Consider the following 26,987-nt stretch of genomic DNA (forward strand, 5'->3'; position numbering starts at 1 on the left):
ACAAACGACTGAAACACAAATTAATTGATAATTACTTGAAGTTTTAATAATACGAATAAACGTACGAGTTTAGGGATGGGTAGGGAAATGTTTATAAAAATACCTATAATAAGAATGATTTAAATAGGTACATAATAATATCTGTTCCTTGAAATTTTGCTAGATGAAAACTCAATAATTAAAATATGGCGCCTAGATATTCTTAGAGTATAATTAATAGCAACATAAGGTAAGTACTAAGTATTAAATAATAATATTATTATTCCCAGCATAAAACTTATTAATGTCATTTTAAGGTAATTAATCATATTAAATAGTTGCTCTTTTAAAATCATATGTCAATATTACATAATCTGTAACTTATATCTAACTTCATAATATATCATTTTCATCTTCCATATATTCCTTAATGCTATAATAGGCTCTCTGAACTAATATATTTTTTACATGAGTTTTACCTGAATTTAGCACTACCAAACTCTTTAATACAATGTGGAATTCTGTTGTAAAAGCGTATACCTAGACCCATAAATGAATTTTTAACTTTGGCTAACCGGTAAAATGGCATTTCAATTTTATTTCTGTTCCTTGTGCCATAACAGTGTTTATCTCCTACTCTTGTGTGTAAGTCGGCGTTTTTGTGTACATGCAAAATATTATTAAATATATGCTGTGATGGTACAGTAAGGATACCAGTATTCTTAAAGAGATCGAACGATCCGAGCACGTAAATTATATATAGAGCGAATGGCTCTTTTCTGTAAGATAAATATAGTTTCTATATCTGCTGCCCTGCCCCATAGTAGAATTCCATAGGACATAATACTTTTTATACACCATTACAATTAATCTAATATTGATTGTGTTCATTGGTTACATTTTTAAAATCTTCGTGTTTTATAAATTTATAAAGAATAGAAAAAATAATTCGATCACGAGGCGGGACTCGAACCCGCATAATTTCGTGATCGAATGTTTATATTCTTTATATTTATAAATTTATATTTATAAAGCATTTGAATGTCATAAAACCAAAAATATCAAATTCAATCTTCGTGTTTTGTGAATTATTTAATAAATCATTTACGTGATTCTTTTTTTGTTCGATGCGGGATGGTGTCGAATTGGTCCCATAAAAATTTTATTAGGATAGGCCCAGTATTTTATTTTATGAGCATTTTTGTCTGTATTTGTAAATGTTGCAAGTGCAAGTTTGAAGTCGGTTGTTTTTAACGCAGTTATGTCTTGTATGTAAAACCTTTTTGTCAAAAATAAAATTCTTTATAATTAGCACCTGTGATTAGCACATATTTTATTATTTATACTCTAAGATTACAAAATAATTTTGTAATCTAAGTTTATACTCTAGTGAAAAATTTTCAGGTGATTATATAAAAGTAGGGCTCAATTTTTTCGCGAACCCTACTTCTAAATAATTACCACTCTTCAATAATTTAAAACTCCTTGACTGAATCCCTTCACACCCTTAAATAAAAAGTGCCTATTAATTTTTCTTATAGTAAACAGAAATTCAAATTCAATTATAAAAATACTTATTACCGATTTAATACTTTGATGATAATTGATAGTAGAAATATTTATTACTAACCTTGATATTGTTGTGGACATGATGAAATGTCTCCATATTATGTTATATGTAATATATACGATGGTATACAAAAATTATTATCATTCGAACCTGCAATCCTAACTTGAAGACTCAATAAAACAAAAATTATAATTATTTCTTATTTTTCTTATCATCAGAACCCTTTAGTTTCTGTGATCTGTGATCAGAACCAAATAATTACATGATAATAATTAATAACCTTTTAAGTAATACCATCCTACTAATCTATACTTCTATACTAATATTATAAAGAGGAAAGGTTTGTATGTATGTATGTATGGTTTTCACGCATAAACTACTATACCGATTTTGTATGAAATTTGGCACAGACAATCTTTAGACCCTGAGAAAGAGCATAGGCTACCTTTTATTGCGAAATATGTACCACGGGCGAAGCCGGGGCGGACCGCTAGTAATATAATAAATGCAAAAGTTTGTGAGGATGTGTGTGTGTTTGTTACTCATTCACGCAAATACTACTGAACCGATAACAATGAAATTTAGCACACATATAGACCGTAACTTGGATTAACACATAGGATAGGTTTTATCCCGGTAATCCCACGGGAACGGGAACTATGCGGGTTTTCCTATGAAAACGCGGGCGAAGCCGCGGGCGGAAATCTAGTGAATAATATAAATAAGAAAACATAAACATTAAGGTCTATACATATCGCTGCAGTGCTGATACATGTAAATATGGCCCTTATGCGTCGCAACGACAATAATTGATGACGTCACAGCGCAGTAGTTTACTATGCAAACATAGTTTTTCAGTTAATTATTGTAAAAATTATCAAAATTAAATAATTTTTTTTGTAATTGATAGAGCAAATCGGGAGCAATTTTTTTGGAAAAAATTTTTTTATGAAAAGTGAATATTTTTCATTCTATAGGGAAATCAAGTTTTCAGTATTTGGATTTTTTTTAAATTAATTATAAATAAACTAATAATTATAGAAGTGGAGCAATTACTGATTCTGATGGAGCATTTAAGGAGCAATTTTTTGAGATATTAATAATAATAAAAAAAAAACTTTCCGCGCTAACTTCCTTCCGGTTAAAACCTTCCTCTTGAATCACTGTATTTATTAAAAAAAAACCGCATCAAAATCCGTTGCGTAGTTTTAAAGATTTAAGCATACAAAGGGACAGAGAAAGCGACTTTGTTTTATACTACCTATGTAGTGAAGCTATTTGGAATGCATTCAGTTTTGATTGGGCTTACCGAAATTTACAGGTATGGGATGGTTTAATGGTTAGTTCTAAATTCTTATCAGAGGCTCGTTAATTGCGAAGATTATTAAAACAAAAGTCGTCTAATATTAGACTATTATGGAAAAGTGGAAAATGTAGTGCTCTACATTTTCACTAGGAATTATGTAAATAATAATTATTAAAATTTGAGTGACATTGAGAGAGTTGTTAAAGGATCATGTATTTGTTAATTTTATTTTAGTTTAAAGAAATCTCTTAAAACTGTATTAATCACTACATAGTTTAAAACAAAGTCGCTTTCTCTGTCCCTATGTCCCTTTGTATGCTTAAATCTTTAAAACTACGCAACGGATTTTGATGCGGAATTTTTTTAATAGACAGTGTGATTCAAGAGGAAGGTTTTAATATATAATTTATTAGGTTTTAGACAAAGCGGGCGAAGCCACGGGCGGTAAGCTAGTGATATTATAATATACAGCATTGTTTTATATTATTACACTGATTGTATACGTACTTACGATTTTAACAAATCTCTACGATTGGAAAAAAAATCGTTGTTAGTCTTTTGAATTAAAAAAAAAGCTAGTCTATAACCTAGATTTATCAGTAGTTATAGATAAAATATTATATGCTCGTATTCTGTAATAAAACTAACGGTAGAAATTATACTATAAAATATATCGATCGACACGTACTGTTAAATCACACTAGTTATGCTCCGCGGATTCGATGTGATTTTTATTTTAAATGGAGTTGAAAATAGACTGAAAGCAAAAATGACAATTTTGGATTATTTTTTGGTAAACCGAAACCGAAAAATAAAATGGTATGTTTTGTAGAAATATTGTTAAGTTTATAGTCATTCCAATAACGCTTATAAATATACTTAATAAAAAAAGGAGTCTAAAAAATAACTTAGCTTTATTTTATTTATTTTTTTTATGGCACCCGTCATCACAGGGTGTTCGCGCCACCTCTGGATTATAGTCCAGAGACATTTTTTGCTTAATTTTTTTTTTTACACGAATAACATTAAAATACAAACTTAGCTTTATTAAAAAACTGTGAACGTTAAACACTTAGTTAATTAAGTTCCTTCATAAATTTATTTTTTGAGCATTCCGCAATAAATGTTAGTCCTAATGAATGTGAAAATAAATATGACATTTAATTAATAAGAAATTGAATTATCAGTTCATAAAGATTCCAAATTTTATGACTTGACTCAAACTTGAATCTAAAACTACAAAACAGTAGTTTTACAGCTTTACACGAACAAACAAACAACTTAATATAGATAAACATCGTACTATATCTAGATAAAGACATATAGTATTGTAGAAAGCAATCACGATATATCGTATATAGCAAGATCACGATTAATGCCTTCTTATCACGAATGCAAACAAAAACAAACCCTCTTTTATCGATTGTAGGGTAAAAAATCGATTGATCATAACTTGCATATAAAGTCATACTTACTGCAGGAATGTTTTAAAACATGCACTTTTTAAAATGTAGAGCGATTTTGTATTTTCATTATCTACACTAATATTATAAAGAGGAAAACTTTGTTTGTTTGTTTGATTGTAATAGGCTCATAAACTACTGGACCGATTTTAAAAATTCTTTCACCATTCGAAAGCTACATTATCCACGAGTAATATAGGCTATATATTATCACGCTAAGACCAACAGGGGCGGAGCCACGCGGGTGAAACCGCGCGGCACAGCTAGTTATTGAATAAACTAAAAACAGGCGTTTCAAAATGTGATATGATTATTTTTTCCAACATTGTAAATATTTATCAATCATATTTTTTCTTAATTACCCATATAAATAGTACTTTTTACATTAATCAAAACCCGATTAAAACCCCATTTTCAGGCGCTAAGTATATTTACTTAAACTTTCTTTCATAACTTAAGCATACCTTAGCATTCCTTTACATAGCACTAAGTTATTCACTTATTTCACCCACAGCACTATTTATTATTTATTAAGAATTGATGAAAAAATAATCGAGATCGGATTTTGCAATCAAATCGACGCGCGCGCACGCTAAGAAACACGTTATAGTACTAAATGATCTGGTGTTTGGTTCGCTAGATAGGGCTGTCAGAGTTAAGTTATTATCTATTATGATATTTTTAATGTGCAAACAACGGTCAAAATGTATTAAGTAAACGAATGAATACATATGATAAGTTTGGCATTCGAAATATTATATAATATTTTAAGGCCGTGTACGCGGTCCGTGCGCTGTTTGGCTCAAATATGTGATTTTTCAAACCAGATTGTCCATCAACCACTTATCTTACAAACATATGAATTACTAATAATTTTAGGAAATTTTATTGTCTATATAGTTAGTTAAGAGTTTTTTTCAATTAATACAGTATTTGTGAATACCATCAAGATAACTGAGCCGATGATTACTTGATTTCGCTTTTAGTGTCAATTTCGAAGCTAAAAATATCTGAAATCGCTGACAGATCTAACACACAATTTTTTTTAACTAACTGCAAAAATCCTTATTAAAATAGTTAGTTAAAAGATTTTTTTATTTTGGACTCCTAACTTACGAAATTAAAATCCGAACAATGTGAATTTTTTTAGAAATTATAGTCGACAAAATGATTATTTTCACCAAGATATTTGACTTAGTTTAATATAATTTTTACATATTGCAATAAAAGAACGTCTTACTTATAAGATAAAATTTAAAAAATCAACTAAGGTACCTCTATTATTTTTCTACAATTTTTTTTAAAGTACTATAAAACACTGCGCGCGACCCGATTAAAATCAGTCGGCAGCGAGCCTTTCCAGAGAGAGGACATGTTGCTCGGCGCTCTCCTGTGGACTTATGCTGTTCATAGTAAAAGGATAGCGCAAGCCGCGATCTATCGTAATAGATCGCGGAGATTTTGACTTGCGTTAAATTGAATAAGCCCTCTTAATCAAATTTTATATTCAGCTAGGTTACAAGACAAGAAATATAATGTTTCAGATAAACGCCGCAACGTTTTGTCATAATTTGAGTCAACTCTTTTTATTATTACAGCTGCTGTTTGATGTTTCATATTATGTCATAACGCAATTCAAAAATAAAATAAATTTTATTTTATTTTTTAATCCAATTTATACAATTTACATCTTAACAATAAAAAATTGTCTCTACAATTTTAATTAATTATACTTGAAACTTAACTTAGATTTAATCCACTAAAATTAATATTATCTTATTTCCTACTAACAATGTTCTTCTATCTATGTTATCCGTACATTATGGAAATAGAAAATGAATAAATAAAATAAAACTCGTAATTGGCAGCCCTATTCCCGTGTTAGAAACACGATAGTGTTTACACACTATTCGCAAATCTTATTTCCTGAAACCGCTGGTTCGTGAAATTTTTACAAACTAGTCATTTTACAATACAGTTTTACAAAACATTACTATTTAATAATTAATATATGGAAAATTGATTTCTAACTTCCTTAAATTATAATAATTAGAATAAATAGTATATTATATTGATATATTTAGGAAGGCATAAATACAGTTTACAATAAAATAAATTATTGTTAATAGTTTGTTATAAGTTAGTATATGGAAGTTTATTATCGCGTTACATATAATTGAAATTACTTATAATGTAACAGATAGTATAAGACTATAGTCTATACTAGATAACACTGTAAAACTGCATATTTTTCCGGGATAATACTGACTGAAACATTCTAACAGGGTGTCCCACTATTGGTATACTAAGCTCAAAGGAGGTTATAGTTTTGGATACGCTGAGTACGTAAAAAATACTTTTTTTTTTAAATAGATGATTTCTTAAAACTCTATGTGTACACCCATAACAAACTTTACCACCAGCACGTGAGCTATCGTTTAAGATTATGTTTTCATAGACAAAATGCTAATTTTAGAGAAGCGGTATATGCCGGCTGCGCGAAGCTAGAGAAGAAAACATAAGTAGATTTTCAGGAAAAATTTAGCAAAAAAATTTTGACGTAATTTTGTTGTTTATGCAAAACTACAAGTTCCTTCGCGCTTAGCTCAATAGTGGGACACCCTGTATATCTATAAACTAAAGATTTTATTTCTATTAATAATTATTTGTCATGGCCAAAACGTTTAAAATAATATCTATTAATTATGTTCTATTCTTACAAATAAACTTATCTACATTTTGAAATTTATACAAAACGTTATATTTCGAAATTAATAGAACAAATTATCGTTATCACTCAACTAAGAATTTTCTCAATAACTACGCAATCGAGTTATACAATCAATTTTCTAACAATTCACAGACCACAAATTGGTTAATAATAATGGGTCTGTCTTAGGAATGTAACTCTATTGTTTTTAGAAATAACAATGATAGTACTGCAAAATATAAGGTTTACAGTATTTACATAAAGTCGAAAAGTAGTTTTCTATTACTATAAGAACAGCGATATTACCTAATGGATGCACTTATTTGTTATCTTTGACAATCATTAATTAAAGAAAAAAATAATGTAGCGTTTTACATTTACGTGTTCTAGGTACCTAGTATATCCCGTGTCTACCTTTTGATTTAAATTATCTTCACTACATAGCATAAAACAAAGTCGCTTTCTCTGTCCCTATGTCCCTTTGTATGCTTAAATCTTTGAAACTACCTACGCAACGGATTTTGATGCGGTTTTTTTAATAGATAGAGTGATTTAAGAGGACGGTTTTAGTATTTAATTTATTAGGTTTTAGACCAAGCGGGCGAAGCCGCGGGCTAATAATAGTAGTTAATAATAAGTCAGTAAGTAGCGCATGCAGGTATTGTTATATTATATAATAATCATATAGATCTAGTAATTTTGTGTCTAGACTATAACATTTACTCGAATAAAAAAAGATGACTTGAATAATTTTAATGGTTTCTCTTTAAATAAAAAGGTAGTGTAATAAAATCAAATTGAATTCTTTGTACAAGAAATGTATCGTAAAACTGTAAAGGAACATTTTAACTGGGTGCAAGGAACATTTATTTCACTGTAAAATCTGATTAGTAAATGAAATGTAAAATTTTCATAAAAATAGCGTTTCCCTAATTCGCATAAAACTGAAAATGATTTCAAAATCGATGCTACTTCTAATTTTTTTTTATCGAGTTAAATGTTTAATATTGTGTTGCTATCCAATAAATCCACTAGATCAAACGTTTATCTGTACTATATATTTTTTTAGGATTTTAAATATGATGATTTCTCTGAAAATAACATGATTTAGAAACATGAATTTCGGACTATCGGCCCTTAACGCCTTAATACATAATATTTATAACCCTACTGATACTATGAAACATACTCAATGTAATCTATTTTTATATCAAATCTCAACTCATGCGTGATTCGGTTTCATAACATCAGCGAGATTTTCAAAAAACCTACAAAAAACTGAACCTCACTTATACGGTAAAATGAAACGTTTTTCTTGCAGTTTTTATTTTCAACTAGAATCTGATATTGACGGTCGAGCGAAGCTGGGCGCTTTACTAGTGAATAAAACATGGCCGCTAACATAGGATCTTTACACTACAACCTTTTAAGGTATTACTTGGATAATTAGATCTCTTTGGTCTGTTTGTTTTTATGCTTTACCAAAGATAGATAAAAATACGCTGTTATGGATTCTGTTTTTATGTATAGATGTTTACGAGTTAGATTATAAATGCTCATATAGGCGTGAAAATAAGGTAGGTATAAGCTGTTTTAAAATTACCTTCAGCTTGCTAATAATGCATAGATTTCATATACTTTTACTAGTTATTAATTTTTGTTACATTGATTAGAATGCTTAGGTATTTTATTTTTTATCAGTCTTTATTACACGCTTTGTTTTGTTAGAATAATGTTTTATTATGGAAAATTTCGATTACCGGACGAAGCAAGTGAATTTTCGAAAATCATTGAATGCAGTTCTATTTCTTTTTAAAAATAAAGGAATGTTTCCATTCACCAAAATTTGCTATCTTCAGTATTTCTAGTACTTTCCTTCCAGGGCCCATCAAAAATTTCCACATTGTAGAGTAGCCATGTAATAGTATCGACTTAAAAGAAGATAGTATTAATAATATTAAAATAAATAAAAGCCACATTAATAAAATATCCTACAGATTCCGGTTCATTTCAAAGTTCACATGTATTTAATTACAATATCATTTTTAATTCACACGTAAACCATTTTGCTCGTTCCCATACAAACAATACATAAGCCAGTTACTCGGGCCAGTGTGTCAGTGAAGCCATTAGCAGGAATTAGCGGCTCACCCTATTAGTTACACTGTCATTGGCATTCCGTGCCTGAGTACAGTTTGTCTTGATATTGGCACGGAGCTAATAAGTGTTTTGTTAGCTATTTCTGAGCCAAAGAAATAGAGCCTTTAACAACTAACTTTTCGCCCCGGCTTCGCCCGTGGTACATGTTTAAATTTTTTCCTCGTATTTCAAGGAATATAACAAACGAAATCGAAATCGGTTCAGCTGTCGAGATTTGAAGACACGTATAAACAAACACGCAGAGTATCTTTGTAAACTGATCACTATTATATTTAATTCAATACTTATTGTGTTAATCATAGTTAAAAAATATTTTTTTTTATAATAATAAACCTGAAATATAAATTAAACGGTTCCTAATTAAGGCACTGAAAGTGAAATTTCCTAAGTTCTTCTCATATTTTTACGTACCTCTCTAAAAGTTACGCAAGATTTCCTTCAGAGTAATATCCACAAACCGCTGGTTTTTATTATCTTCCCTTATTATGAATATTTTATTGCAAAACTTATTTCATTTGATAATACAACTTATAAAACGTTTATGCCGAAAAACTTAATGCGCCATGAATTCGGGATTTATTATTTTCTTTGAGGTTTTTAATCAAATATTTCATTATATTGGTTAATAATAATTCTTATTAGAGTTAATGATTATACCAGCAAGATTTTGCGTACATAAATTATTTATTATTATCATGAGAACGAGTTAAAAGATGTCACAAGTTATCGACTTTTTAAAAATCAAAATTAAGGCATTAAGCACTCAGCTAGCTCAACTAAACATTACCAAATAATACAAAATCAAACTCAAACATTTATTTATTCAATAAAACTTCTTCTAGACGCACTTTTGATTTTTGAATCGTCATAACATATTTTTACCATTTATTGAAGTGAAACTTGTACTATTGCAAGATCGATCATAGCAATACCATCACGTCATGGAGTAAGGCGCCCATTTTGGTTTCTTTGAATTTTGCCAAAGAAGTTTCACTTCTGACACGTGTGCTCGGCACACACGCTCTTTTTATAATGTACAGGTAATATGCATAAAATATTTTCCAGAAACACGATCTAGGTTACGTATTAAACCTAACTCCTTAAAGCCACCTGTTCACGGTTAGGCGGTAAATTAGCGCCATGTGCCCGCGACACTCACGCCTCGACCATTTATCAAGTAATCGAATATATTACTTTTATTAACTTGTTAGCTAATTTTCTGAGGGAGGAATATTTTAGGTACGTATTAAAGCAATTTTCATGGTTGTTATAGAACAGTTTTTAGTGCGTTCTAATGAATTTGCTATGTATAATTATTGTATATGGTAATTGTATGTTTACCACTAAATAAAGGCGTATCATTTTGAAAATTAAAACTGGGTAGGTACACGTTATTTACGTTTACATTTTATTAACTAAATAGTTTTCATCATATTTCAATAAAGATCTTTGTAATTTGTTGTGTGTATTATTCAGTTTACCCCTATGTTTCCTTAGTATTAGGTACCTACACTATACACATAGGTACATACACACAGTACACTATACAGGTAAATATCTGAAAAAAAAGTCCTCTAAGTTTCTTTACAATACATACTAATATTATAAATGCGAAAGTAACTCTGTCTGTCTGTCTTTTACTCAATCACGCCTAAACTACTGAACCAATTTTCATGAAATTAGGTATGGAGATATTTTGATACCCGAGAAAGGACATAGGCTACCTTTTATCCCGGAAAAATGACGCAATCCCGGAAATCCCACGGGAACGGGAACTATGCAGGTTTTTCTTTGACTGCGCGGGCGGAAACCTAGTATCTTATATATTATGTATGGCTTTTCAATTTATTCTGATTTTGATTGTTAGTAGCTTAGGTTAGTAGATGGTGACTTAAATTGTTGTCATGGGTTCGATTCCTTTTGTAAATATTGTGATTAATATATTGCTTTTCTTTTATCAATGTACGATATAATATATGCGATATCTGCTTTTACTTACGTGTTTCATGCGTGCAAAGCCGCTGTATAGTGGTAGCTTATTCGACACAAGGAAAGGTGTAAATAAAAGAGAAAATAATTTTAATATTTTTTTAATACTCTTACTCATTTGTATCTAAATACGATATTTACAAAACTTAGAAATTTATTCACCTACTTAATAGAATTATCTAAAAATGTCACGGTCACTGTATTCAAGCTAAGGCAGTTAGGCAGTGATGTAGCTGATACGAGTATTTATACGATAATTTACAATTATATCGATAAAACGAAAATGCTGTAGTGTCCCAACACTATAAAACGTATGCATAATAGTTTTTGATAGTTCTAGTTCTAGTAATTCTTCTCTTTTTACATCTCTATCTGGTATCTTTTTATTACAAAGTATAATTTTGAACAGCATTTCCGCTCTTTTCTTATATATTTATCATTATAAAAGTATTACTAAGTATATATAATTACAATATTTTTATGTCTTTGTAATTTATTGTTTTTGTATAAAATATTTAAAATAATCTGGCTTAAGACTGGAGTTAATTGGAATTTACGTTACTAATAATGCAAATAATATTATGATTTACAACATTGCTAATAACATTTATAATGATAAATATACAGATAAACCTATTTATACAGTCCCAAAAATACACAGTTCTATAATGAAGCAAACTAATTCATTTATTAATTACCAATTTTAGTAATTTTCATTTAAAAAATCTCTATAACACGTGTCATAAAAAGATACAATTTAAAATATACACTGATTGAGCAATTTTTATGTTTCTTTAATTTTACGACACGTGTTATATTTAAGTCGAGGTTTACAGCTAACCATGTACCTTTGGGAAATACTATACAAGCCTAAATCGAATTAAGTCATAAAATATAAATATGATAATATACATAAATTAATCACGCCGATGACTAAAAGTTTTGGCAAACAGATCATGTTAAGGGGGTAACAAACGGTCAAAGTTGTCTAATTTAGTTAAGGCTAACAAGACAGTTCACTTTAATTCAGTCATCTATTATATCCAAGAGATATTTAGTTAGTCTGTCAATCTGTTTCACCAAAACTTTTACTTAACACTTATTCAACGGTAAACAATGATTACCAAATACTTAATTAACAATAAGTACAAAAATGTTAAAAATTTACTTTATATCACACGAACCATCTCTTAATCCGTCATTGTTAATAAATATATTTTAAGTAAATTTAATTTCTACAAGGTGGAAATTAACGTATGGTACTTTAATGTTTTGTAGAAACAACTTGTTTTCTTTGTGAAAACAAATCACAAAGAAACAAGCATTCTCTTTCTAATTAATAATTAGTAAATGTTTCAAAATTATAGATGAGAAGTAATCAAACTTCGTCACGTATAAATCTATAACGTAAAGAGACTCGTTAAAACCAATAAGTCATGTACACCATATACAATAGAAAAGTTCTTCTTGTTCTAGTCCTTTCTACAAAACAGAAAACATTCTAGAAGGTATCGGATTTCTCTTATCGCTTAGCAGCAGGGGCTTGGGTGTGGTGTTGGCAGCCTTCTACATTTTCTGGCCAATCACAGACGTTCTCATTGGGATTGAACACGAGGTTAGAGGGGCACGGCATGTGGTGCTTCCTCTCTCCCTCGCACATGTAGTACATGGTGCAGTCGGCTTTGTCTTTGTGGTAAGAGATGTGGCCGTCTTCTTCTTCGCAAGTCACTTCGTTGGCTGGAAACAAATGCTCATTAGTAATAGGACTACGATACTAAAGCTGGACTAACTGTAGCTACATTTAGACATGCTCTACGTTAGATTAGGTCGTAAGTCGTTTGCATGAGTCAAGTTTACCCTCATAACACAGAATCACAACTCATGACATATTATTATAGCATTCTTACGTTATTCCATATCCACTCATTGTATGTTACGTAACCGTTTTAAATTTAATTTTGTCAAATTCACAGTGTCAATTTTGTTTTATGCATTCAGCTCTCCAAATAACCTAAAATTCTTCTAATCTATCTTTTACTTCTACACAATTATCAAAAACACTCACGATCTTTAGTAGTGTACTGCCCACTGCCGCTCGACGTCTCATATGGTCCATCATACTCCAGCCTGACCTTGTAGTCTCCAAGTTCCTGCTTCATGGCAGTGATGAGAGGGTACTTCCCGGTTCCACATGAACCTCTGAAGTCATCCATGTCGATGGACCAGACCATGATTCCACCGAAGCCTTCTTCTTTGAGCCATGCCATCTAGAAAAAAAATATAGAGCTATTTAGAAACAGACTTTAATTTTTGGTTCAAAGGAAGTAAGCGAGCGAGCATTTGCTGATGTTTAAATGATTCAAACTAAAATGAAAAGCAGCAAGACATTACAAATGATTGGAGTGTTATATGTTTGCTGTATGTTTTCTAAGAAAAACCCGCATAGTTCCCGTTCCCGTGGGGATTCCAGAATAAAACCTATCCTATGTGTTTATTTAAATTACCATCTATATGTATGCAAAATGTTGGTAACTTAAGGTTAAAATTATCTTTAAAATGGTAATTTTCACTTATTATATTGAAAAGTTTTCCTAAATTGCATCGATTTGTCTCAATGCAGGATGTCAAGCATCATCATCATATTAAGCCTAATTCTTCTCTGTCTTAGATCCTTACCTTAGTCTTTAGCGATCTCTCATCATCGAATCCAACCCACTGGTCATCTCTATACGCGAAGGGCACCATCTGCTCATTATCCCAGACCAGAGTAGTGTTATCTTCTCTGAGGAAATCGCAGATCTCGTAGTAGGACATGAAACCAGCTTCGTTGGTGTAGCGACCGGCTTGACCTGAGAAATAGACGATTCATTATTTGCACGAATATATGGAAAATTAAAAAATATAGAGAGATCTTAATTGGATAATGTTTGAGCACTAATCATCCTGAGAAATATTAGTGAGAAATCATTATGATAAGGTTTATTTATATTTAAAGTAAATGATAAATATCCGTATTTCAGTTATTTTGTTCATTTCTCATGCTAAATTGAGAAATCTGATGTTACTATTTTTTTAGCTGCTTAATAAGTTAAGAAGCTTATTGCAATAACTGTATACAGTTATATTATAACCTAATCTATCACACTTTGTACCAACAAATCCTACTAATCTATTAACAAATAATAATAAGAACTCTTACCACCACCAGACGCAGCGGCTCCAATGTCAAACTGTGTCTCATTGATGAGGGTGAAAGACCTTCCATATGTTGGCATACCGATCATCAGCTTCTCTTTAGGGGCTCCTTGGCGCACCCATTCCCGGGCAGAATAGTCCTGGAAGATCATATTACATTAATATCGGTATATTAAAGAGAATAGGCTATTCAGTTAGCAGTACAGTGGCCGTATTTTGACCTCTTATTTCCAGACAGTTTACGCCGTGAATTGAACTGACTGGCAAATTTATATATTACCATAATAATTATTAACAATGGCTGGTTATTGCGATCAATTGCCCTGTTCACTGTTTTTAGAAGAGTTAACAAATAATAGAGATAATATAAAAATATTGTATTGTAGTTTTGGAAACAGATAGATTTATTTTTTATTTTGTAACTCTACTTAATGTTTATTTAATTATAAGCAAGAAAATTAGAGTTACGGGGCATAATGATACTATGATAATCGACGTGACTTGGGTATTTCAGTTCAGTTATTTAAGTTTTGTGTTAACCATTTATAAACCGAGTAACTTTATAGGATCTGCACTTTTATTCGAATTTTCTAAGATATCATAAAAATTTCTGAACTGAATTCCCAGACTAAATTCCTAACGAATTGTTTTGGCTAAATATCATACTCTCAGACAAACAATAGAAAAACAAATATACGAGTTACATACATCATGACGAGAGGCATAAACTGAATTAAATTCCGCACCTACGGAATGGCTGTATAAATTCCGATTCCGGGAATATTGCGAATATCTGCAGACAGGTATCAAAACTTCAAATATTGCGAGGCTAGTAAATAACGAGTGTGCGGATACTCTAGAAAAGATTCTAAGAAATATTTTTACTCTGCCCCTGTAGTCTGTACAAATTAGTCGGTAATTACCGATAACTTATTTATAGACCCGTCTTCAGCAATGAAAATGATGTCGCTTAATACCTCTCCCCAATTTGATGGAAGCATACAATGGATACATATTTGTTTATAATTTTTATTCTTCACAAAACTTTCCTTTATGCGTCAAAATATTTATATAATAATAGCCTTGTAGCAATGCATTTTTATCTAAATTAATAACATCATTATTTCAATTCCGTAGATATATGAAAAATAAATAAAATATAGATTTCATGGATTTGGAAAATCATTTCTTTGCAACACATTCGAATATTGTCAAAACAAATTATTCTTTGACATTGTCAATCGTTATGATTCCGACGTTTGATCTCGACAAGATCTCGAAGGCCCTTCTCCCATTACGCTACCGGTATCCTACACGTCCGCGACTAGTAAGTATAGGTGGTCGTTTTTGCGTCGCGTTTCGCGCGTATCTCTTCGGAAGAAAGATAAAAAATTCTTATCATCATGTTGTAGTTCTCGTGCGGCTATAAAAACTCTACAATTTACTTATGTTTCTTTCAATATATGGATGAATCCAGTACATCCTACTTTTACATCGTCACTGGAATCGCTCGACATAGCGTTTGTCTACAAAAACGAGGCACAATAATGATGAATTTAGTCATTTTTCAGTCGCTTAATATGCGAGCATCGGGCAGCGAGCAAATATCTAACTAGTATTCTACTCGAGTATCGTATTCTAGAAGTATCGAAATGGGAGAAGGGCCTTACGGTTTGTGTGGGTTTGTAGAAGATACGGTTGATCTTAGCGGTTGATAATATCGGAAACATTATATATTATTATAACTTTATAATAAATAGAAGATATTTCACACTTCCGATGCTATATTATGATTTAACGCAATATTTTTTTCTCTTATTTAATGTTATTGCAATTAAAATAAAATAAACAAATAATGTTTTATTTTTAAGATGGTTTCAAAATCTTATTGAAAATGTTAAGAAGCCTCTTATATTATATTAAATAAATATTAAAATAGTGTACTGCTGTCTGCATTTATTCAGCCTAAATTATTGCATTCATATTCGATTAATTTCTTTTTGAACTTCTAGGATAATAAAATTATACAGATGAATACAAATAAAATAAAACGATCCAATTACGAAATAAATTTATTAGAAAATTTTAATTTAACAGTTTATAATAGCGTAGTTGAAAATTTGGCTCAAAACCATCATCCCTCACCAACATAATAATTCTAGTAACTTGTTCATCTGTAAAATATAAAATTTATAGATAAATATTTATATTTAACACATAAATAATATTAACCGTGAACCGCTAAATCAATTGCATTGCATCCTTTGCTTATTAACTGTAATAAAATATACAATGATGCACATAATATAATATAATAATACAAGCTAAAAATACAAGTGATCTAGACACGCGGCAGCGTGTCAAGCCGAGTTCAAGCGAAGAGAACTGGCGAGCAGCAGCCGTGTGTATATTTACACGAACCATTTCGAGCCACTTTTCACCCCCTTATAACTCGAAAACTATTTAAGTTAAATAAACCAAATTTGGTACATATCAAGAGGACCTCAAGATAAACAAGAACCTTAAATTTCATAAATACAGATTAAACAGTTGCGTAGATACTAATATCCAAAAATCGCAATTTTTAAGACTGACTGACTTATAGACATATACAAAACCTAACCCACTTCCAGATGACCTAGAAAGTTCAAATTTTGTAATCAGCTAGGTAATAGTGAGTGTACAAAGGAAAAAATCAGAAAATACTGAATTTATTTGTATTTAATTTTTTTTTCAATGACATAAATTTTGTTTGTATGGAAAAATGGAAAAGTTTAAAAAAAAAGAAAATAGTATATTCACCTTACTAGTCTTAAAAAATAGATCAAAACTAGTCAGTGGCCGAAAAAAATTTTGAAATCCATCAATAAATGACTGAGATATAGATTATTGAAGTTTACATATTTTAGCGCGAAACATCTGTAGATTCGATGCGCCTTTGACATCACACTCACTCGCGCTAGTATCGCTAGGGCGGATTACTTCGATTGCATGATTTCTTTATTCAAAACTATTATTAAACGTAAAATAAAAGAAAATTGTAATAAAAATATTGCTCATACAGTTAAAAATAATATATAATTTTACAAATTCACATTTCTTTATTCTTTATTTATGAGTGTTTAGTTTATTTTTAATTTCAGTGTAATGGAAGAAGGCTTTGTCGAAGGTCGAAATGATTTAATTTGCGTAATATTAATATTAATATAAGTGAAACATCTTTAGGCGCGTTTAGAGTAAAATTTCAAAATCTCGTCATGGCAATACCGTAACGTAATGGAGTAAAGCGACGATTCTTCTACAACGATCTTTGCATCTTTGTAATAGTGTGTGTACATATTCAAGCTGGATGTTTAGAAAATCATGTAATCTTTTAAACAGAAAACGAGTTTAAAAAATTGCAGATAATGACGGGGCAATGTGCGCTGACATTCATAACATACAAGAAAATATAGAAAATAATACTAAACAAACCATACAAAGAATCCGCAAGAAAAAATATAAAAAAATCGTATATAAAAAGTATAATTATATTCATAAAGTAAATCAAATTTGCAGAGTAATTTTCTGTACAAAAAGTAATGATATCCCACCAAAAACATAAATGTAAAAATTGGAGCCGAGTTCAATCGTTGACTTAATTTGCCAAAAAAGAAATGAGATCTAATTAATGTGTGCCAAGTTCTGCAGACAGTCCAGAAATTTATTTATAAAGATGTATTAAGTTCTTAGGTTGACTGAAAACTCAATTGTTTTATTTTCCCTTAGAGAACAATGTTTATTCCAAAATATAACTTTTTCAATTTGAATAATATAATTATTTTCACAAAGCAAACAACTAATGACCTATTGAACCCCATAATTTGATGAGGCTAGTTTTTAGAACTTCACAAAATATAAACAGTATGTAAAACTAGCCTCATCAAATTATGGGGTTCAATAGGTCATTAGTTGTTTGCTTTGTGAAAATAATTATATTATTCAAATTAAAAAAGTTATATTTTGGAATAAACATTGTTCTCTAAGGGAAAATAAAACAATTGAGTTTTCAGTCAACCTAAGAACTTAATACATCTTTATAAATAAATTTCTGGACTGTCTGCAGAACTTGGCACACATTAATTAGATCTCATTTCTTTTTTGGCAAATTAAGTCAACGATTGAACTCGGCTCCAATTTTTACATTTATGTTTTTGGTGGGATACAAATTATCCGTTCCGTCCTTAGTTTTAGTTCCGTCAGTTTCTATGATGTCTTAAAGATTTCTCAAAAGGATTCGAATTGAGAGCTTTTGGAGCCCTATCTTGTAGAGCTTTTGGAGTCTTTTGATTAGAATTTTATTGCACTTCACAAATAACAAAATATTACTAAACTAAAACTAATAGCTTTAACTATATAAAAACATAACGCAGATTGATATTTTCTTAGGATATTTGTTATCCAATAGATTTATAGGACTTTTAAGAACATAATTAAAAATTATCCTCTTGAAAACACACAATTTATATTTATTTTGATAGAAATATTATTTTCATGATTGATGATTGATGTCAAATGTCAAAAAAGTACCTAAATAAAGAGGTTGCCATACATGGAATTTTGGATTCCATGAATATGTAATTAATAGAACATTAATTAAATGATTGATATAAAAAATATCGAATTTGATTAAAATTAAATTAACTGCCATGTTTTTTTGTGCATAAAATTTGCTTTTTTTATATGCAATTGCAATTGTAATAATGCGAAAATTAATATAACTAATTTTAATTTACTATCTATTCCCTAAAACTAAGCTAAATTTCTTGGAAAAAGAACACTAAATTTTTTAGGTCTATACTATAGTTACTGATTGGTTACTGATAATCGTTAGTTACCGACCGATTTCGGTCGATATCGATGTCGATTAGTGTCGAGACTACGCCTACTGATGTTTTTTCATATACGAGGTATATAATACAAGACTAGTCAAAAACTATCGAATACTTCACTACATAGTATAAACAAACAAAGTCGCTTTCTCTGTCCCTATGTCCCTTTGTATGCTTAAATCTTTAAAACTACGCAACGGATTTTGATACGGTTTTTTTAATAGATAGAGTGATTCAAGAGGAAAGTTTTAGTATTTAATATATATTTTGGTTTTAGACAAAGCGGGCGTAGCCGCGGGCGGTAAGCTGCGTCATAAATGCGAAAGTGCGTATGATTGTCCTTCTTTATTGACGCAAAAGAACGTTCATACGATATGATTTTTAGGAAAAATCTCAATCCCATGGGACTTTCCTTTGATACGAGGCGAAGCCGCAGGCAGTAAGTTCATGTGTTATCGTGGGACTTATTTTATAAGCTCTGTTTCACTTTATTTGCACTTGTTGGTATTTGTATACATGTTTAATTTAAGTAAAACATAATATTATGTTGTTAAGTTAACAATTTTACCTGGAATCAGTATTGATTATTAAAAGTACTCAATTCAGTTTAAGCTTTTTTTGCTCCGTGTTTCATTACCTTCTACAATATTTCTCTTAATTGTTTTTTCAATTAAATGAATCTCGAATTTAAATTGCAAAGAGCTTCAACTTCGTAAACAATATTTTAACCTTAATTGCTATTGACTGAATTGAAGCGAGTTCAGAAATCTTAGAATCAATGTTCAGTAAAATGTTCAGATGTTTAGATTGTTGCTCATTATTTATATTGTGTACTATAAAAGTTTGAATACCTTATTTTATTTAGCAACTAGCGGTCCGCCCCGGCTTCGCCCGTGGTACATATTTCGCAATAAAAGGTAGCCTATGTTCTTTCTCAGGGTCTAAAGATTGTCTGTGCCAAACTTCATCAAAATCGGTTGAGAGGTTTAAGCGGGAAATCGTAACAGACAGACAGACAGAGTTACTTTCGCATTTATAATATTATAATTATATATAGTAGGGATAACAGTGTAAACTAGAGATTAATTTTGGATAATTGTAATGAATCGAAATAGAGCAATAAGAACCATTTTTCATAATCGGAAATTAATTTTAACTCTATCTTAATATTATATTTTGATTTACTTGAGGAATAATTTGATATATAATAGTAGAAAAAGGGGAAAGAAAAAGTAAATAACCTTTTCTTTCCCCTTTTTCTACTATTACGGGAACCTAATCTGCGCGAAAGTCCCTGACTTTTTAATCTTATATTAATATTTTTTAATTTATTTATTCGTAATCATACAACATTACAGTAAATAACATTTCTCAACATATTGATACAAAATTATGAGCCAGTTAAGTTTATAAAACAAGGTACTTACAGCTAGATACTATCTCTTACAAAGGACAAAGGACGTCTATAAAATTTATTCTAACCAATAACATTAAACGATTTATTAAACTTACCACAGTCAATTTCTTCTGATAGCTAGTGGCGCTCTCTAGCGGGAAGAGAGGGCTGTTGTGGCCGACCTGCCTCTCCCATTGGCCGTGGAAGTCATACGTCATCACGTTGATGAAGTCCTGTTGATAAATAAACGTAAGATAAAATAGTACGATCTTAAAACTGTATCTGCTGAAATATGAACAAAATACAGACGTGTTAGGATAGCCGTATTGAATTAGAAATAGCTTTTTAGCGGAGTCAGAGTCAATTTATTCGTCACTTTATAGGTTAAGAACACATAAAGAAGTGCTATCTTGTACTGTTATATTTATATAATATAATTAGTTATATAATCTTATAATCCTATATAACTATGCACGATCAGATAGAAGAATAATTAAACGAGGATTTTATAAAACATCACCTTTTCACTTTACAATCAATTTTACCAAAATATTATTTATATATTCTATTATCAATACTACAAATCTCACCAAGTATTTAGCAATCTCGGGCACATCATAACCAGCGGCGATAGCTTCAAACGAAGCCGGTACAGCAGCTGTGAGGAGGAGGCGAGGCTGTCCAGAGGTCTTGGCCTCGCCTTCGAACGCGAGACGTAGTTCCTTGAGGAGGGACACGAATGCTGCACGGTCGTCTGCACCTCTGTAATATGAAATAACGAATAACATTATAATTTTTTTTCTATAATGTTTAGTTTAATACTTTATAATTTTTATTAATTTCTATGTTACTGATTAGAAAATGAAAGTAGTTTATTGTCCAATCTACGAAAAGTGGTACACAGACATTTTTATTATGAAGGTTTTATAAAAATGCCTATATGTCAGTGGCTTTATAGTCAAAAATTCTCATTGTGAACTATTTGTGAATTACGTACCTTGGATATTTAAGATATATAGTACTAGGTTTCCTATCAAAAATAACATATTTTAAAGCCCATTCACACCTATAAATCTAAAGTAAACGTGCGAATCCGCAATATGTATGAAGTTTTCCAAATATTTTAAGAGGAAAAATATAGAATTGTAAGAACTTGGACGTTTCGACAGCACGTTAGCTTTGCTGTTCAGCAGTATGCAGGGAGAGTAATGTGAATCCTTTTGTAAATATAGTTTTTGATGTTATTTTATAATATTTTGATGGAAATAAAATATATTATTATATTTTATAGAGATGTTGTGTTCTGTCAATTTGGAGAGGGATAAATATAAAATAGTTTGTTGTGTATTTCCCTTCATATTTTAAAATAGATTTATCCGAAATCCTTTAACAGTTCTAGAATGAAGTTTTATAAAAATATGAAGATTAAAAAGCTGTATCTTCACCATTAAAAAGCTGTATCTTCACTGAGTAACATAGGCTTTATCTAGGAAATCCCACGGGAACGGGACCTATGCGGGTTTTTCTTTCAAAACGCGGGCGAAGCCGCAGGCGGAAAGCTAGTTGCACCATAAAAATACAGGTGAACTAATAAAAGCGTGTTAAATCGCAATCCTCACCTCGGGTACTCCCAGTCAATATCCAGACCGTTGAACTGGTAATCCCTCAGGAACTCGATAGCTTCATATACGAATTGATTCATTCGGAAGACGTTAGATGTCAGCTCTTTGAATGGTGTCGATCCGAACGCCCAGCCTCCGATGGCGAGTAAGATCTGATAATATGAAAAGAACTTATATTACTATTCGTAGTGGTTATGAATAGGTAATATTGGGTTCGTATATATTAGGTTTGTTGATTTAAAATTCGATACTTTTGGAAATACGTTAAAATATACCTTTAACGTAACGTATATATCTAAATATTCAATATGTAAATAAATCATTCGAATATGTTCCTACCAGAATGAACGCCAATAATAGAGACTATACTCTATTATAAGCTATGTTATATGTTATGCACTCAGAAAAATAAGTATACTTATTTACTTATATTTTTTTACTAATATTTCCCTGATTAAGTTCCGAAAATAATCAGTATTTGTTTTTACTTTTCTAAAACTATTATCCATAACACAAAAAGATAAGATACTTAAAATTAATTAAAACACAACTAACCTTCAAATTCGGGTTCTTCTCTCTCAAACCGACAACTTTGTCATACATATCAGCGTCCTTTTCATCAGCTTCAGCCAGCTTATGGTCCTTTAGGGTGGCGAAGGCGTATATAACGTGGGTGCACAGGTTGGGGTCCACGTTTTCTGGTGTGAACCTACCGGCGCTTGGGCGTTTGGACGACCAGGAGGTTAGGTAGCAGAGGATCTGGGGTTCGCGCTCTGGAAGAAAACATTTATTTAAACAGGGTTTATAGATATATTTGTTCATTCTGGAAGGAAACATGCTAATGGTGTGATGTGAAGGCGTTTATGTTTGAAGACAAGACGACTTTTTTACTTTTTATTTGATCTACAAAGCTAACATATAAGATCGTAAACAACAGTGATTTCAGATAGATTGTATTTTACCTGCTCTTTCGAAAATTAACGCAACTTACAGATGATACAATGAATAATTATGTATGTTATAATGATGTCATAATGTTATATTAAGTAGGTATATATCGAGCACTCAGAACTATTGCGAATATTATTTGTTTATTACCTACGTTATTGAATCGGTGATTTTGTAAACGATTCCATAATACCATTAATTTTATACTTATTAAATACATATTTATTTTAAGAATTTACGTATACACAAATATAATCTACTTATAACTAAAACCAACTAATCTAGTTAACTACTCATAAAGAAAGAAAACATTAATCTTTGATCCAATTCCGATGAATTGCAAACAAATCCATCACAGAACTGGCACTTTGTGATTGATCTTCTGAATTATTCATTTGAAATTAACGAAATGAGCTTTTTATACGCCGCTCCGTTCCGACATCAAAACCTACAGAGAAAACTTGACAGACATTGAAAATATCGAAATAATTGCTTCCATAACTTCACCATTTGAAATCGAGTTCAATAAAAGTTTCTTGGAAGTTCTATACGTAACAAAATGTGTTATTTATCACTCGCCCTTCTCCGAATGCGTAAAACTCTTATAAACTGTCGCTTTGCGTCATAAACTTGACAAGCCTAAATCACAAAACTCGTAAACATCCATTCTTCGTACAGGCCAATACGCTCTGACCCCTGTAACTCTATGACTGTGGCTATAAACTTAGAGCGTTTTAAGATTCGCAGGTCTTTAAATTCTGGTGTAACACTCAAGTGTAAAAGCACTCGATGTCTGGAACTTTTAGCAACTATGTCGACTCACTTTGTTCTTTGAAAGGCTTACTTGAGTGTAAGGAACAAGTGAGTACCTAGTAGTGACCCTTGTGACACCCCCCGTTGAAATTGTTGCGCGGCATGTTACCTATGTTTTGAGGCTCGTAAATAGAAGTTTATTGGTTGGATTTACGATCGCGGTGTATTATAACAATGTTTTCGATACTTTACTGAAATAGTAGCAGATATAGCAAATAATAGTAGCATTGTTTTTATTGCAAGAAATGATGGTAATTCTGTGTTTTGTGGAATGCGTTTTTATATATTGGCATATATTATAAATATCATAACCATTCTTTTAATTTTGCTTTTTTCGTTTCAACTGTAGTTTTACGTAATTCATTAACATATAAGTAGCTTTATCAAGTCGTTAATTGAATATAATTTATTACGTCTTAAAAACAATAATAACATCCACTGACCCATTTTACCGCAAATAAAAACAATAGATAGAATTGATTTGAAAAATAATACCGAAAGAATGCATTGAAACTATGTAGTTAGTTACGATTACAACAAAAAGGCAGACCACCTGTGTAAGTCTAGTTACAATACAAAAAGAGAGTTCATATTATAACATGTCATTACCACATAATACACTTTCGTTGTCGAGAAAGTTAACGATGTAATATTCTAAGCGACAGTTGCAATAAATAATATTATGTTGCAGACAATTGACGTATGTTTTGGTGAAAGTCAGCTGTTAACGATGTAATAGCATGACCAAGTACTGTCGAATATTACTGTTAAATAACAGTCTTGTACAGAAGCTATAAGTTTAACTTGATATATATTATTATTGTTATTGAATGGTGTTTATATGTAACTTGAATAATTTATGGGCTTTATATAGTATCTATGGCTATTTACTATATTACTTTGATCTTGTCTTGTTTTTGCATTTTAATTATAAAGAATGTTGCTTGAAAATTATAATTTAAAAGTTTATTATATCCAGTTTTGTAATATCTATGTATACTTATTATTGAAGTGAAACTTCTTTATAGAGGTTGGAAAATAATTTAGTGTAACATTTTTTCGTTACGCGTGACATTTATCCGTTACGCGCCATCTTTTTTTATCCCTACCACGTGCGATTCGACGTATTTCTGTAAAGTTGCATATATTATAGTAAATTATTTTTTGAAAAATAAGGTCATAAAGAAGTTTCACTTCTTACGTGTGTACACTAGTACACGCACACATTTTTTATTTATTTATTCAGTCTTGTAAATTCTTCTTATGTTTAATTTAGCAATTATACTAACATCTTTAAAAAATCTCCAAGAAATATAATTTAACTCAAAAACAAATTACTTACTGTTCTTATCAACAACAGCGGCATTATTATTCTTCACGATAATGGTCTTAGTGGGTTTCTTGACTTTACTCAGCACATCGGATAGACTGATTTTGATGGGTTCCGGTTTTTCTGTAACTTCGATAACCGCGCTGGCTGCTACGGTCGACCAGTCTATGTCCTTGGCGTCTTTGCCTCGAGATATGCCGCGGAGTTCTTCCCTGTATGAGTATAAACAATTAGGCTATGTAATATGATTTGTTATAAGGGGATAATACCACGAAACCGGTGTAAAAATTGAAATTATTGTATACCAGGTTGAGAGGTAAGTATAAGTCATTGGACCGATTGTCATAATATCTAAAGATGTAATACAAAAAATACGTATATTGAAGATATTTTTATCTATTTACCTAACAAAAACTGACATTTCATCTATATAAACAATTTTAGATAACTAATTTTCACATCATTTTAAGTACTATGTTAATTCAGGAAAATAGTCCCAAATAACATTTCAAGGAGATGCCATTAAAATTGGCAATTTACGTGAAAATAGTTCCAATTCTGTCACACTCCTGTTGAAAGTTGGTGGGCGAAGTTGGAGGCAATAAATCTTGGGAATAACTCTGATATCCGACGTTGCAGTTAATCGAGCGTTCCTCACTTAAAAATTCTAAAACGTAGGAACTTTCGGGACTTGCGGAAAAGTTCGTGAATCAAATGGAATTAGATTGATTCGATCGGTCATTATTTCAGCCAACAATAGAGCTCAAAAACACGCCATTGAAATGCTGCTTTTATGTAGAAAGTTTATTATTATGGGATAACACAATAGAATTAAAAATTATAAAACCACTCCAGGATTTTTTGTGCTCAATTTTTTTGGCAGTAATGTTTCTCCTGTTGTATTAAGGCATATTACTCTTATAACAAATAGGTAAAACGCTATGTTGAAGAAAAACTACAAAAATGTTATTTGTTCGGTGTGCATCTGAACTTTGGACACCGATTTTAACGGAACATCAACTAGCTAGATATCTATCAGAATATTATCATTTTATAAATAAAATAAAATAAATAAATCATTTATTTTCCTCAAAAAACTTATAACTACATTAACAAAAGTACAAATAAACATAAACCAAGAGGACTGGTGTCTGCGATAGGCCTGCCCCCCTAGACAAGTGGCTTTCTATTAGCGTAACGTTTGATAGAATAGATTATGAATGTATGAGATTGACGTAAGCTGTCGATACATTTATCTACAGCTTATGTCAATCTCATACATTCATAATCTATTCTATCAAACGTTACGCTAAACGAAAGCCACTTGTCTAACACTGCTGTAGTGCAGATCGCCTGTACCGATTATGTATCAGTAAAGATTCTTCTTTTATACAAAACGAAAAATTACAGCTCGCAAAATGTTAATCAACGTTTCATTGGTAAGTATAAAATAATTGGCCTAATTACCGATCAGGTATAATACATAAAGAAGGTATAACACATAAAGATGAAAGCCCATCAGAACTCAAGCGCTCCAGGCATTTTCCTGCGCCATTTATTTTTGAAACACCCGAATATATTTGCCATTCAAACACATGCCACATCGTACATAAGGGAAATAAACGCGATAAAAGT

The 26,987-nt window shown here is 30.8% G+C and overlaps 2 protein-coding genes across 2 annotated transcripts in view; both read right to left on the reverse strand.

Annotated features, from left to right (window-relative positions):
* The window catches only part of LOC123695799 (putative uncharacterized protein DDB_G0286901), a 102,431-nt gene extending 97,515 nt beyond the window's left edge, over positions 1–4,916 (reverse strand). Inside the window, exon 1 of the mRNA XM_045641727.1 lies at positions 4,783–4,916. The gene's annotated coding sequence lies outside the window, so the exon portion shown is untranslated. The remainder of the gene's footprint in view (positions 1–4,782) is intronic.
* A 6,346-nt stretch (positions 4,917–11,262) lies between these two features.
* The window catches only part of LOC123695290 (probable chitinase 10), a 90,962-nt gene continuing 75,237 nt past the window's right edge, over positions 11,263–26,987 (reverse strand). The window contains exons 11-19 of the mRNA XM_045641082.1: positions 25,365–25,564; positions 22,817–23,034; positions 22,259–22,413; positions 21,230–21,401; positions 20,756–20,872; positions 14,377–14,512; positions 13,854–14,026; positions 13,243–13,444; positions 11,263–12,914 (exon numbers count right to left, since the gene is read on the reverse strand). Of these exons, the coding sequence (XP_045497038.1) occupies positions 12,700–12,914; positions 13,243–13,444; positions 13,854–14,026; positions 14,377–14,512; positions 20,756–20,872; positions 21,230–21,401; positions 22,259–22,413; positions 22,817–23,034; positions 25,365–25,564 (1,588 nt within the window). The 3' untranslated portion in view covers positions 11,263–12,699. The remainder of the gene's footprint in view (positions 12,915–13,242; positions 13,445–13,853; positions 14,027–14,376; positions 14,513–20,755; positions 20,873–21,229; positions 21,402–22,258; positions 22,414–22,816; positions 23,035–25,364; positions 25,565–26,987) is intronic.

Source organism: Colias croceus, chromosome 11, assembly GCF_905220415.1.
Source record: "Colias croceus chromosome 11, ilColCroc2.1".
Taxonomy (NCBI): Eukaryota; Metazoa; Arthropoda; class Insecta; order Lepidoptera; family Pieridae; genus Colias; species Colias croceus.